Genomic DNA, 15,411 nt, shown 5'->3' on the forward strand with positions numbered 1-15,411 from the left:
GACGGTTACAAGTATGATCTCAGAGGAAAAGAGTTAACACATGAGGAGCATTTGATGGCTCTGGGCCTGGGGTCTTGCTGGAGTTCAGAAGAATGATGGGGGGAGCTCACTGAAATAGACCAAATATTGAAATGTCTAGATAGAATGGATGTGGAGAGGATGATTCCTGTAGTGATGTGGTCTAGGACCAGACAACACAGCCTCAGAATAGAAGTACATCCCTTTAAGACAGATGAAGAGATATTTTGTTAGCCAGACAGTGGCGAATCTGTGGACTTTATTGCCACAGACGGCAGTGGAAGCCGTCGTTTGGGTATATTTAAAGCGGAGGATGATAAGTTTTTGCTTAGTAAGAGCACCTAAAATTAGGGGAAGGAGGCAGATGGGGTTGAGAGGGTTAACAAATCAGAGACCATGAGGGAATGGTGGACCAGACCCAATGGGCCAAAAGACCCAATTCGACTCCTATATCTTATGGTCATTTAAAAACACCTTCTCCAAAGCACCATTTATGGTCATATCTGCAGATCAGCAGCATCAACTGAACAGCAAGCAGAAAAAAGTGCACTCTTTTACACATTGCTTAAGACAGTTTGTGGAAGCAGAGTTCAAATACGTTCATTCTGCCCCAGACCTCGCCATACTTGCTCCACTTGATGCAGACACCAGATAAAGAGTATTTAATTGTTTCATAGTGACACTCATCACTTGGAGAATCATACCAAATATGCCAGTATTAGGTGTACACAGACACTTTAGATATACAGTTTTAATGATTTTTTTGAATTTCAAAAGTACCATTTATTAATTTAACAGAATTTCAGTAGAAATATCTTTCACAGGCAGAAAACAATCCAAATTTTTTTTCTCTTTGGTATTAAATGTATGATTGTTAGTTAATATTGCTCTAAGACAAGGGTTCCCAACCTGGGATCCACCATCCCCTTGCTTAATGGTATTGGTCCTTGGCATAAAATAGATTGGTGTAGGAGCCAATTCTTTTTGAATTGTACTGTATTGCTCATTTATTATGGTAACACAAGTGGGGGCGTGGTAAAAGCGAAGGGAATAAATTACATCTTCATGCTTTGTTCACTGCAGTTTGTAGTTGCTGGGGACCGGTGGAGGTCATATCTTTTGATGACTGCACAATAACACTTAGCTTACATTTGGATATGCTTAAGTTTTATTGCTTCCAGATTGTATGTCTGCTAATTCCCAATAAAGGATCGAATACATCTTGATGATTGGAGCAATTAGAGTGAGGGTGTGTCATACAAGTATAACAAATCCATCGGGTCACCGGCAGCGGCAATTGTTTCGGTTTTGGTTCTGGCTTGGTTTGCCCGCTACAGGTTGGGAACCCCTGATCTAAGATTACAGTTCCAATTTTTTTAAATTATTAAAACAAACTTATATCAACCAGCCCACTTCACCAAATTAACTGGTCACAATTCCATTTATACACAAGGAACCTCATTTTCTATGAATTGTCTGTGCCCACCTGTTTGATCAACTGGTAAAATATCAAAAAAGTGAATTGTGATGCAGTTTAGGACAATCGTTCAGGAGTACACAAAGGAAAGCTTACCTGTACAGAGCGAATCTGTTTCATTCTGGAATTCACTGTAGTAGCCATCAGCACAGTCCAGACACTCTGGTCCCTTGTACTCCTTCGTGCAGCTGCACGAGCCATCGCCAGCCCGCGTCCCATCACCATCACAGGTACCGTGCCCACTACAGGGCTTGTCCATCCCACCAGGACACCCTGAAATCACACATCAATATTGTTCACAAGCTGCCACTTAGGCAAAATAATCACTGACCTGAAGATTAATATCCTCCATAAAGTTTAGTGAGGATACAGTGTCCAACTGTAATTACTTAGAATGTTGGCAAATTTACAAGGTCACAGAAGGATTTGTGGCAATGGATACGACTGCATCCCAACAAGTGTGCCCACCTGCAGTAGCCACTATTAAGGAATCTCAAAGTGAGAAATACAGGTGATTGCCATGCACACCAATGCCAAGTTCCTGCGATGCCAACGTTATCCTAACTAAAATCTGTACGAACACAAAAAGGCACATTTGTGATTTATATTAATGGCTGGCAGCCAATTTGCCAGTGACATTAACAGTGGCTAGAGCAACACTACTACAGTTTGGGCATTCCGGATGTCAATTCCAGCACCATCTGTAAGGGGTCTCTGCATGTCCTCCCAGTGGAACGCATGGATTTTCTCCAGTGATCTGGACAGTCCAAAGACACACCGGCTTGGTTAACTGCTCATTGAAAATTATCTTATTACCAGGTTAGAGTTAATTGAGCTCGTCAGGGGTTGCTGGGGCAGCGTGGCTCAAATGGCTGGAAGGGATTAGCCCTGTGCTGCATCGCTGCAGATGTGGTTTGCCATTGCCTTCTTCTGGGCAGTGTCTTTACAAGACAGGTGACTCCAGCCACTATCACTACTCTTCAGAGTGTGCTTGCCTGGCGTCAGTGGTCGCATTACCAGGACATGTGACGTGACATGCACCTGTTCCCATGGCTTCACATGACCCTGATCCGGAGTGGGGGTGGGGGGGGGTAGGTGGTACACCTTACTCAAGGGTGACCTGTAGGCTAGCAGAGGAATAGAGTGCCTTACACCTTCATTGGTAGAGATATATGCCCCACTATCTGAACTGTTGTATAGTTCACTACAAGTTGCATGCAATATACATCCTTCACATCTACAGAAAATATTAACACAATATAATACATAATTTTTCTGTTCATATTATGGCATTAAGTATTTTGTTTGCTGAATGTGACTATTTGCAGTGTCTTGCACACTGGTCCGAGAAAAGTTGTGTCCTTTAGCTGTATACGTTTATATGGTTAAATGACAATAAGCTTGAACAGATGCAACCAAACTTATCTATACAACTATTTGGAAGGCTAGGAAACAAACACTGAACACCTAGACACCAAAAATCAAAAACAACCACTGACCTGGTAGCAATTACTAGAAAAAACAAAAACACTCATGCATTTGGGCAAAACCTTAGCTTACCACCATTTCTCAAACAGCAGCTGATATTCTGGGGAAATGACATGCATAGATTTGTACCTACTAGGAAAAAAAAATTACACTTCATCTCAAAGTTAACAGGTATTACATGAGTTAGTGTCTATAAAAAGTATTCACACCCCCGCCCCCCTGAAGTTTTCATGTTTTATTGTATTACAATATTGAATCACAGTGGATTTAATTTGGCTTTTTTTGACACTGATCAACAGAAGAAGACTCTTTGGTGTCAGTGAAAACAAATCTCTGCAAAATGATCTAAATTAACTACAAATGTAATACACAAAATAATTGATTTCACAAGTACCCAACCCCTTCATGTCAGTATTTAGATGTATCTTTGGTAGCAATTACAGGCTTGAATCTGTAGATAGGTCTCTATCAGCTTTGCACAACTGGACACTGCAATTTTCCCCCCATTTTTCTTTACAAAACTGGTCGAGGTCTGTCAGATTGCATGGGGATTGTGAGTGAACAGCCTTTTTAAGTCCAGCCACAAACTTTCAATTGGATTGAGGTCTGGACTCTGAATTAGCCACTCCAGGAGATTAACTTTGTTGTTTCTAAGCCATTCCTGTGTAGCTCTTTGTGTTTTATGTTTGTAAAAATTTTAGATCACTTTGTAGAGATCTGTTTTCACTTTGACACGAAAGAGTTCTTTTCTGCTGATCAGTGTCCAAAAAAAAAAGCCAAATTGAATCCACTGATGTAAAACAATAAAACATGAAAACTTCTAAAGGGAATGAATATGTTTTATAGACACTGTATGTCTCAGTTCTAGATCACGGGTTCCCAACCTGGGGTCTACGGATTCCTTGCATAATGTTATTGGTGCATGAAATATAAAAGGTTGGGAACCCCTATTTTAGATAATCTCACTAGGAGACACCCTCTCAGCATCTGCCCTGTCAACTCCCCTCAGAATCTTAAATTAGATCACTTAGTACAATCACAGTCTACAGCTCTTTGAGATCTCTCTATATCCTTTCTCCTCCCCATGTACAAATACACCCAGGTCTATATCACCAACTTAGAAAATAGCACTTTGCCCCCTCAATCAAATTGTTGACACAAGATGAGAACAGCTGGATCCAAGCACTAATTGCTGAGGTACTTAAGTTACATTACTGTTACAGTAGTTAAAAATGTGGGTTATGACCTTTAATTTTACCAAAGGGAAAAAATGGCTGGCATCATTTAGCATGTTAGTGCAAGGATGTTTATTAGGTGTGTTAAAAATCAAGCTTACAAAAATTAGTGAAAGTAGTGGAAAGAAAAATGCCAATATTACAATACGTTGTAATTACAAAAAGTTATCTACAAGGAACAATAATAACCCTGTACTTATAATTGTCGAGTGTGAACTCCTGGCCCCAATCTCTAGCTCACTGAGAGGGTGATGAGTTCCTTTTACTGGCACCAGGACATACCATCTTTAATTATCAACAGAGTTTACTTAAGGTTACACACGAATCAGAATATGATACACCCCACAATGTAGCTGCAATCATATTACAAAATCAACAGAAGTATTATACTTTATTGTCGCCAAACAATTGGTATTAGAATGTACAATCATCACAGCGATATTTGATTCTGTGCTTCCCACTCCCTGGATTATAAATATTAAATATTAAAAATAGTAAAATTAGTAAATATTAAAAATTTAAGTTATAAATCATAAATAGAAAATAGAAAAATGGAAAGTAAGGTAGTGCAAAAAAACCAAGAGGCAGGTCCGGATATTTGGAGGATACAGCCCAGATCCGGGTCAGGATCCGTTCAGCAGTCTTATCACAGTTGGAAAGAAGCTGTTCCCGAATCTGGTCGTACGAGTCTTCAAGCTCCTGAGCCTTCTCCCGAAGGGAAGAGGGATGAAAAGTGTGTTGGCTGGGTGAGTCATGTCCTTGATTATCCTGGTAGCACTGCTCCGACAGCGTGCGGTGTAAAGTGAGTCCACGGACGGAAGATTGGTTTGTGTGATGTGCTGAGCCATGTTCACGATCTTCTGCAGCTTCTTTCGGTCTTGGACAGGACAACTTCCATGCCAGGTTGTGATGCACCCTAGAAGAATGCTTTCTACGGTGCATCTATAAAAATTAGTGAGGGTTTTAGGAGACAGGCCAAATTTCTTTAGTTTTCTCAGGAAGTAAAGGCGCTGGTAGGCCTTCTTGGCAGTGGACTCTGCTTGGTTGGACCAAGTCAGGTCATTTGTGATATTGACCCTGAGGAACTTAAAGCTTTTGACCTGTTCCACTTGCGCACCACTGATGTAAATTGGGTCATGCGGTCCGCTACTCCTTCTGAAGTCAACAACCAATTCCATTGTCTTGCTGACGTTGAGGGATAGGTTATTGTCTTCGCACCATGCCACCAGGTTCTTAATTTCCTCTCTGTACTCAAACTCATTATTACCCGAGATACGGCCTACAATTTATTACCTTAAATACACAATGCAAACAACATATACCCATCCCCAGTACTAAAGAACTGGAATATTCCAGTGTGCGTGGCAGGAAAGGCACCAGAGAACATCAGATCAATTTATCATCCAGTGGATGTCACAGGACGGCCGGAAAACTACTGTGTGAAACAGCAGAACGCTCAACACGATTGCACACTTACACTTAACCAGAAATAAAGACGAAATTATATTAAACTTCGGTGTCTGACTCTGAATGTATGTAGCAATGCAAAGGGAACGCAGTGGGTGAATTATGAAATTAGACCTGGGAAAGATATCAAAGTGCATACACTCAGTGCAACAACAGCAGAATGATAAGGCAACGTTTGCATGTGAGTGTATGCAAGAAATGCACTTAGTGAAAGCGCTCCTTCCCATTCAATCAACCAGAGAAAAATTAATTTATTCCCATAACCAATGTTCTCACTTTAACAACTATCTCATGTTCTTGTTATTTATATTTGCATTTGCAGAGATTTGCTGTGTATGCCCACAGGAAAGTGCTGTATATTGTGACAGGCATGTACTTTGATAATAAATTTACTTTAAACTTGCTGTAATTTATAGTTTTTATTATGTATTGCAATGTACTGCTGCTGCATATTAAACTTTATGACATGTGGAGGGTGACATTAAACCTGGTTCTGAGTCACTAGCTCCCCTTGACCTATCCTTAAAAAAACTCCAAAAGCTTAGTCAAATATGGTTTTCCTTTCTTAAATTCACGCTGCTCCTGTTCAACCTCATTTTCTTTCCTTGGTATTCTATTCTTGTAAACATTAACTACTACGATTATTCACTAACTGCTTAAATGTAAAGTTTTTACCCCAGTCTAGCAGGTACATGTATATATATCTCAAAGTACTTACTTAAAGGAGCCCCAAGAAGGTTATTAAACAAAAGGACTCCTAAACTACACAAACGCAAGAAAATGGTACATTCAAAACTAAGATATTGTCACAAGCACAAGAAAAACTGCAGATGCTGGAAATCCAAAGTAACACCCCCAAAATGCTGGAGGACCTCAGCAGGCCAGGAAGCATCTACGGAAAAGAGTAAACAGTCGACATTTCGGGCTGAGACTCTTCATTGGGACTCAGGCTGGCGGATACCGCCAGCATTTTGTGTGTTTTGCTTTAAATATTTTGTCAAATTCATGCAGATTATTTTTTTTTTTAAACTTAGAAAGTGTAAATGTTGTAATCACAATTACAATACGTGCAAGTCAGGTCATCAGAAAATGCAATTATACCCGTTCATTACATACCATCACAGTCTACACCAAAGCTTCCAGCTGGACAGCACACTTTAATCGTGTCCACACAGAACCAGTGGAAGAAGTCAGAATGTTCTTTCTGCCTGTGATGAAGAAAAAGTAAATCGAATGAATGAGTATCAAAATGTGATTGAGACATAAATTGTTCACTCTGATAGAACAATACCTCTCAGAACCATTGGGCACACTATAACAATGAACAGTCTTTAGAAACAAATTGTCAGTCTCTTTCACTGTTTCTCATAGGGCTGGGGGTGTTTTTGTTTCAACAGCAAATACAATTTATCTTTGAAACCTGCTGGTTCAGCCCCTTCAAATGCACACCACTGTAAATACAAAAAAAAAGTGCACTTGCAAGAATCACTAGATTTTGTTTTAGTTACAGCAATGGACAGGAATGAGCCAGCAATTCCAGGTATGCAGATCAGCATATTCCCAATTTTTATGCCTGTTTATCGCAGCGCAAGAAAGAGCTGAGGTTAGATGCCAGTAATGTTCCCTCTAATTTTATTTTTAAATAGCTGTGCAAGAGATAATGAGTGGACCATGGGGGGGAAAGGAAAGGAGGAGAGGATAACCATTGGTCTGAGGAGGAAATTTATTTATATGGCCTGAAAACTGCACAGCATTTTAAATGTTTTTTTCTGGAACATGCATACTACGAGCAGCACGGTAGTGTAGTGGTTAGCACAACAATCTACAGTACAGGTGACACAGGGTCAATTCCAGCCGAGTTTGTACATTCACTACGTGACCATGTGGGTTTCCTCTGGGTACTCTGGTTTCCTCCCACAGTCCAAAGACACACTGGTTGGTAGACAAATTGGTCATTGTAAATTGTCCCGTAACTGGTCCAGGATTAAGTTGGGGGATTGCTGGGCAGCACAGTTCAAAGGGCCTACCCTGGGCTGTTTTTCAATAAAGGAACCAACAACCAGATTAAAATATTTAGAAGGAAAATTGAAACACTGACAATTTAAGTATGTTGAAGTTCCAAAATATTTCAAAGTAAAAGTTGCGATACGTTTATTATATTAGCATTATATAAAAGAAAATTCCAGCTGCTTGGCAACAAAGACTACATGCGCGGGAGCATCTCAGTTACTGCGCAGCCATTTACCCACACAGCTTAGAGCGAACACCGGATACCAACACACTCACCCTCAGATGCTGGGTTCTGCACCAAACAGGGTGAATAATCTAAACTGAATACAGCTCATGGCTTCGGGTAATAAATTTGAATTCTTGGAGACAGTTAGAAAAAGTTGAAGACTTTTTTTTGATAACTGTGAGGGTTTTGTTTGGGGATGTGGTCTCTGGCAAAGCCTCAAGATCCAGCACTGAGATCAAGCCACAGCTTGTGGAGTGCTATACTTCACAGAATGGCTGCAGCTATTTCAAAGGATAGAGTCATAGTGTAATATAGCGCAGAAACTGGTCCTAGAGCCCAATACACCTATGTCAATAAAGATTTGAATTCCAAGTATTTCCCCTCCCCCCTTCCTCTACTCCCCACTCCAGCATTTCTCACCTGCCTATCACTTCCCCCGGATCCTCTCCTCCTTTCCTTTTCCCCCATGGTCCACTCCATTATCTCAGATTGCTTCTTCTCCAGCCCTTTATCTTTTTTGCCAATCCAACTTCACCCATCTCCTTCTAGCTATTCTCCTTTCCCTCCCACCTTTTTATTCTGGCATCTTCCCCCTTCCTTTCCAGTCTTAGAAAAGGGTCTTGGCCCCCTGATGTTAACTGCTTATTCAATTCTAAAGATGCTGTCTGACCTGACTTCCTCCAGTACTTTCTGTGTGGTGCTTTAGATAATCCTATTTATCCACATTTGGCTCATATCCCTCTTAACCTTTCCTATTCACGTATGTATCCAAGTGACTTTTAAACACAGAGTGGGTGCAAGTGGTGGTGGTGAATGCAAGGACCTGGCCAGATCAAACACCTAGCATAGAAGTTATATAAAAAAAAACAGGATTTCTATCACTAGAATATAGCATAAAGCCATTCAGAACTAATCCTTTCATTCATTATGTGATGTGGGCAATCAGGGTCCATGACCATGGTTGTTCTTGGCACATTTTTCCAAAAGAAGAGAAGTGGTTTGCCTTTGCCTTCTTCTGGGCAGTGTCTTTACAAGACAGATGACCCCAGCCATCATCAATACTCTTCAGAGATTGCCTGTCTGGTATCAGTGGTCGTACACCCAGAACTTGTGATACACACCAGCTGCTCGTACGACCATCCACCATCTGCTCCCATGGCTTCACGTGACCGTGAGCAGGAGCTATACCTTACCCAAGGGTGACCCTGTAGGCTAGTGGAGGGAAGGAGTTCCTCACACCTCCTCTGGTAGGGACACATCTCCATCCCACCATCCTCCAGGTTTGGTAAGACAAAAAAAAATGCAAATCAGAAAATCACTTACATCGTGAACCACCAACGTTCAATATGGTCTTCATTGGTTTCCACCATGAGATGACATTCAAATTCAGAATTCTCACACAGCGATTCCATAATTTCAACAAGACGAGTCTCACTAAATTAAAAATAAAATCCTGCTTTATTCACACAACTGAAAATTCTTACGTCTCATTTTACTAAACATCAGTTCAAAACTCCTAATCTATATGGACAAAATAATTAAATGTAATATGCTTTTTATGACATAATCACACTTTTACTGGACAGCCTTTTGTTTGCATACAGTGGATTCCAGTTAATTGAGCCATCCATTAAATGGGGCAGTCACCTATTTGGGCCAATTTTTAAAGAACAAAAACTAATCGAGAAAATAGCCAGCATTACCTTCATTTATTTGGGACACTATTCCATTTAATTGGGACAGGAGGCTGTTGCCAAACAGTTTCTAAGTAGTGTTAATCACATGCACTTGTGCGGCCAAACAATTTTAAATATAGCCAGTTGCATGTACTTGTGTCTAAAAAAAAAGTGTGATTTTTGTCACTTATAGTTGGTGAGAAATAAGCAGTAAGAATTCAGAAACATTTTTCCCACTATGGTTTCAAGCATTCAGGCTTGGAGATGCCAGAAATGGCCAGGAGTGAAAATGACATTTCACTACAGGTTAGGAACTACAAAGAATTTGAAGGTATCAACAATCATCGTAAATGTTAAAATGAAAATGAAGATGTGACAGATGCAATCATCAAAAGTATTGTACAAAGTCATTCCATTAGCTACACTAAGTTTCTGCACTGTTTTTGTTAATTTACAGTCAATTAGAAGAACACAGCACAATGGATGAATTCCAGTGATAACTATTAGGAACTAATAGTTTTATAGAACTGTAGTAGTAGTGGTAGTGCTCTAATTTGTTCTGTATTTCATCCAAATAGATAATTTGTTACTCAGTTAAATGGTAGTCTGTCTTTTTTTTTAAATATACCTTTTTAAACCATTTCCATGAAACTTTTGCTGCCTAATTCCACCAAAATGAATCGGTTCCAATGTGTCCCAATTAACAAGAACACACTAGTTTAACCTACAACAAATCAATTTGCCATAGTTTACTTCATGGCAGCGAGAATAAAGTCAACTCCCTGACAAAAACATTGGTCTGTGCAAGAACAGTCAGGATGTAGACAATAAATTACATTGGACAGGATGTGCTTTCAGAGGAGATATTTCTGAAGCAGTGCAGGGAGCAAGTTCCCAATACTTTGCCCGCCAGGCTTACATAGGACAGTGTCTATTAGAAGAATTGGGCCATTAAAACCTTCCTGAACTCAGGACCTATCCTAACAATGCAAACTTCTGTAACTCGCAACAATATTTTTCACCCCAATGTTGCCCTTTACTTACCTGTAGCTAGCTGATAATACATCTCTAATTGATACATCCTTACTCTGATCAGAAAGTTGCTATTACAAATTGCTGAATACTTGAAGTAGGAGCCACGAATCTATTTTCTGTCTGTGTTATATTTTGTGTTGCGCCTTTATTATGGGTAATTTGTCACATGTGTTGCAGTGTAGAAGCAAACGAGTACAGTTACGTAATCATGCTCTGCCTTTAGGTCTATTTACTCTAGGTAGAGACAGGGTGTGGGCCACAGGGTGATTTATTTCATTGACTGCTGCCGCTGGACTTATTGGATCACTAGTTTTAAAAAAATCATTACAAGATTGTTCATCTTGGTTGATTTCATGATAAAGGATAAAACATACTCTTTTGAACTTTGGAACTTCATTATTTGGAAGGCATCGTACTCCTTGCTTAGTCTCAGAGGTTTTGGTTCATTTTCAAGTAACTGCTACACTTGAGATAAACTGGTATTTTGTTTTCAGACCCTTCAGTTCTCTTCAACATCTCCATGCTCCAGGCCAGAATTCCATCAGTGATGTACAGAATTCAACCTCTGGGTGAGGAGGAAACAGCGTCTTCCTCAACCCAAAGTTCAGCTTTGACTGTACACATGCAACCTGTTACCGTGACAACTTTCTTCATCTTTCAACTAAAAACCTTGAACATAGTCTGAATTTCTGTAATAACAAAGGGCTAGGTGGACACCCTTGCTCCAGGAGACATCGGCAATGAAACCATACATTCAATTTTTTCACAGTGTATCAGCACACTAGCTTTAAAACTTCTTGTGTGTTTACCCAGCACTTCAGCAACCTTCATTGTGCTCCTTACTGCAAGTACAGGAGAAATAAACTGTTGTGTCCATATTTGATTAATAAATATGTTTAATAAAGTCACGAGCATAATCCGAGTTAAGTCTAGGAGGCACTGTACATGTGAACTTCCAGAGAACTTTTGATAAGTAAAAAACATGAGGCACCATAACAAGATCGGTTCTTATGTTATCAGCAGAACCTTAATTTACCATTGTAATACTTGGCTATCATACTATAAAATCTCAGCCAAAGCTTTACATACTATATACAAATGTGATCCGAATGAAGGAGCTCAGCCAGCACAGGACGACAATCACAGAGGGTGAAGTGAAGGTGACCTTGTGGATAATACAAGACTCACATGATTTCCTGGGCTGCTTTTGGGGTAAGAGCAATCTCTCAAGAACAATTTTCCTCTTACTGGACTTCTCTCTATGGTGATCTGTGATGGATATACGCTGACCAGTTCTTGGTCGGGCGGGGGCTTTGCCAAGCTCAGTTTTCCAACACAGCTGACACATTCAGAGATCATAAAGATGCTCAGAGCAAGTTAAATTTCCAATCAATATTCTTTGTTTAGCTTTTTGTCATAAACAAGAACCAGTCTTCGGTTCTTAATGGAAAAAGCAAGCAATAATCAATCTGAAGTTAGGAGGACAGCTTGGCAAACGAACAGCATTGTCTACAGAGCACAGACTGCTGGCCCATGAGGCTGACTGCTCAGGAGAAGCAATGCAAGACAATGGGGTTTATGTTAATTGACCTATCAAACTAGACAACACTGGCTAAATCATTTACTTCAAAGAAGCTTGCAGATCAGATTGGTACTATTATTGATGCACAGCAAACAGCTGATCTATCAACAGTTGGAAGATTTGTGTACCCAAAGAGTCAGCATTCATGGCACTAATTCGGGGTGTCTGCCCCCAGAAGCTTCTATACCATCTGTGTGCAAAGTTATCTGAAAAAATATCACATCTGCATGAAGTCTCACTCAAGTGGCAAAAAGAAGAACAGTATGACTGCTAGAACACAGTCAGGTTTGTTAGGAGTGGTCAAGGAACAGCAAGACAAATGTCAGAAAGATTAGAATCCATTCTTCCGCCTGCAGTTTCTGCAACAGATGACTTGCTTGCATGTCTTTTTAGCTCTTAGTAATTGTATCTGTATTTTAAAAATACTCGTGGTTTTGAAATTGATTGTAATTTGGAAGTCTTTTATAAGACAGGAAAAACCTCTGAATTTTAAAGTGTTTTAAGAATTTTAAACAAACGTATCAGTATAAAAAATGAACTGAGTTGAAACTACTTTTAGCTGGAAGTGTCTCCTGGTGGGGGGTGGGGGGGGGGGGGGAGAAACCTACCACTCAAATAATGGGTATTGGCAGCTAACCATGGCATGGAGGATAAACAGAGGAGTGATCTAGTCTTTGAAGAATAGGTGGCTACATTAAAACTTAACTTTAGTGAGGGTACTCATTGTTATCCATGTATATAGGATAATGCTTAAGATTTTTATTTGAACTCAGAAATTCTTGGTCAGCGAACCTCATACCATCACAAATCATAGTGGTGACAAAAGGTGGAGTGAAGAGGGAATAAAGTGGGAGAATATGAAGGATGGAAGATGTGTTATGTGCAGAATCTGCCTCGTGTTTCGGGCAACAAGACCATGGAACAAGCTTGTAAGATCAACTGCTACCTTCCTGTCTCTCAACACAATGTCCTAAGTGAGGTGTAAAAATATTGCCTTGTAAAGGATTCATTACAAACTGCATACATACCTGATTTCATATTTTGACAAATATCTTTCTTCCCAGTCTGTATTTCCACCACCAAAATTCTTCCTGGATGTATTTTCGACACCCTATTTAATTTTATAAATGTAATAATTTTGAAAAACCATTTTGAAATATTTCAAATGATTTAGCCCTAGAAATTTAACCCTGCTACATTGGACAAAACTTAAACCAAGAATTATTAGTGCAAAGTTACAGATTTGAGTTCACCAACATACATTGTTGATTGAGTACGTTCCTCAGTCAAGACAATTTCAAAAGCTAATCTAGTCTGAAAAGCATCTAATGTACTGTATATTCAATACTAACAGATTTCTAGGATTTATGCTCCTTAAGAACTCTGAATTTGAGGGGAAAAAAACTATATAGGTTTGTTTTTCACCCTTTGCAAAGACATTAAAAATGTAAACATAAACAAGGGCACCTTAAATCTAACTGGTCAAAGATTGTGAAGAGTTTGCATTCAAATGTCCATCCTGTCTCCATATTTGTATATAGGAAATAGAAATGTACAGTATATATCCAACAAAGAATGGATACGGCCCAGTTCATCACGGGTAAAGCCCTCCCCACTTCTGAGCACATCTACGCAAAGCACTGTCACAGGAAAGCAGCATTCACCATCAGGGACGCCCACCACCCAGGGCATGCTCTCTTCTCGCTGCTGCCATCGAGGAGATGGTACAGGAACCTCAGAACTCACCCTACTAGGTTTAGGAATAGTTATTACCCCTCAACCATCAGGCTCTTGGACCAAATACAATGTTCATCTAACTTCACTTGCCCTTATCACTGAGATATTCTCACAGCCTATGGACTCAGTTTCAAGGTCTCTTCATCTCACGTTCTTGATATTTATTACTATCTTTTCTCTCCTTTTGTGTTTGCAGTTTATTGCCTTTTGGACACTGGTTGAATACACGAGTTAGTGCAGTCTTTCATTGATTCTATTACAGATTTATTGAGTGTGCCTGTAAGAAAATGAACCTCAGGGTTGTATATCGTGACACGTTTATTTTAATATATACTTTGAACTTCTAATATAAAAAGTTTCAAAGATGAATTTACATGCATGTACCAGCCAATGTTACATTGGGGAATCCTTCATAAACCAAACACACTAAAGATTATTTTGGTGCTCATAACCTGTCGTCTTCAACATGCGAAATCTAACGTCAGGATAAGCTCAGATCTTAGTAGGATAAACATCACTGCAAACCTTGGGACTTTCCTGATAACCATTCAGTCTACTGTATATTTGAACTGATTCACACAGTTCAAGTGTCTTACACAACATGGGACATAATGAATGAAAATGTGTCTGGCACACAAAAACAATCTCATTGAAAGTTTTAAAAATTCTTGCCTCAACGGTATTTTGAAATGATCCAGATCCTCACTACCTTTTATAAAACCTGATTTTTACATTGCCCCCAACATCCAACCCCTGCCCCTCATAGTTCTGCACTGTTCACAAAGCCTGTATTAGTCATAGAAAAGCACAACACAGAAACAGGACTTTTGGCCCATCTAATCTATGCCAAACCATTTAAACCACCTACTCCCATCAACCTGCACCAGCCTGCTGTACCCTATCATCCATGTACCTATCCAAACTTCTCTTAAGCAATGAAATCGAGTTTGCATGCCCCATTTCTGCTGGCAGCTCATTCGCCCCATTTCTGCTGGCAGCTCATTCCACACTCTCACCACCCTCTGAGTGAAGAAGTTTCCCCTCATGTTCCTGTTAGACTTTTCACCTTTCACCCTTAACCTATGACCTCTAGTTGTAGTCCTACCCAACCTCAGTGGAAAAAAGCCCCTGCTTGCATTTACCCTATCCATACAACTAATTTTGTATTCCTCTATCAAATCTCCCCTCAATATTTTACCTTCCAAGGAATAAAGTCCTAACCTACTCAATCCTTCCTTGAAACTCAGGTCCTCCAGACCCAGCAACATCATTGTAAGTGTTCTAATTACTTAACCATTTTTTGAAGCTAGTACATTTTTCCTTGTTCTGCTGCTGTAGAATTTTCCTATTCCGTGTTTAACATGTCCAAGAGCTACAAATTTCCAGTATTTGATTTGGGTTAAGTTACTGATGGAGACATTCTCTACAAAGCCTCCGAGATGCTGATCAACTACTGTGAA

At 39.8% G+C, this 15,411-nt stretch overlaps 1 protein-coding gene across 4 annotated transcripts in view; it reads right to left on the reverse strand.

The window, feature by feature from the left end:
• creld2 (cysteine-rich with EGF-like domains 2) overlaps window positions 1–15,411 on the reverse strand; it is a 37,927-nt gene that overhangs the window by 21,496 nt on the left and 1,020 nt on the right. For all 4 annotated transcript variants that reach the window (XM_072241055.1, XM_072241051.1, XM_072241053.1 and 1 more), the window contains exons 3-6: window positions 13,243–13,325; window positions 9,245–9,355; window positions 6,802–6,893; window positions 1,592–1,768 (exon numbers count right to left, since the gene is read on the reverse strand). In XM_072241055.1, coding sequence (XP_072097156.1) covers window positions 1,592–1,768; window positions 6,802–6,893; window positions 9,245–9,355; window positions 13,243–13,325 — 463 coding nt within the window. The remainder of the gene's footprint in view (window positions 1–1,591; window positions 1,769–6,801; window positions 6,894–9,244; window positions 9,356–13,242; window positions 13,326–15,411) is intronic.

Source organism: Mobula birostris, chromosome 23 (assembly GCF_030028105.1).
Source record: "Mobula birostris isolate sMobBir1 chromosome 23, sMobBir1.hap1, whole genome shotgun sequence".
NCBI lineage: Eukaryota > Metazoa > Chordata > Chondrichthyes > Myliobatiformes > Myliobatidae > Mobula > Mobula birostris.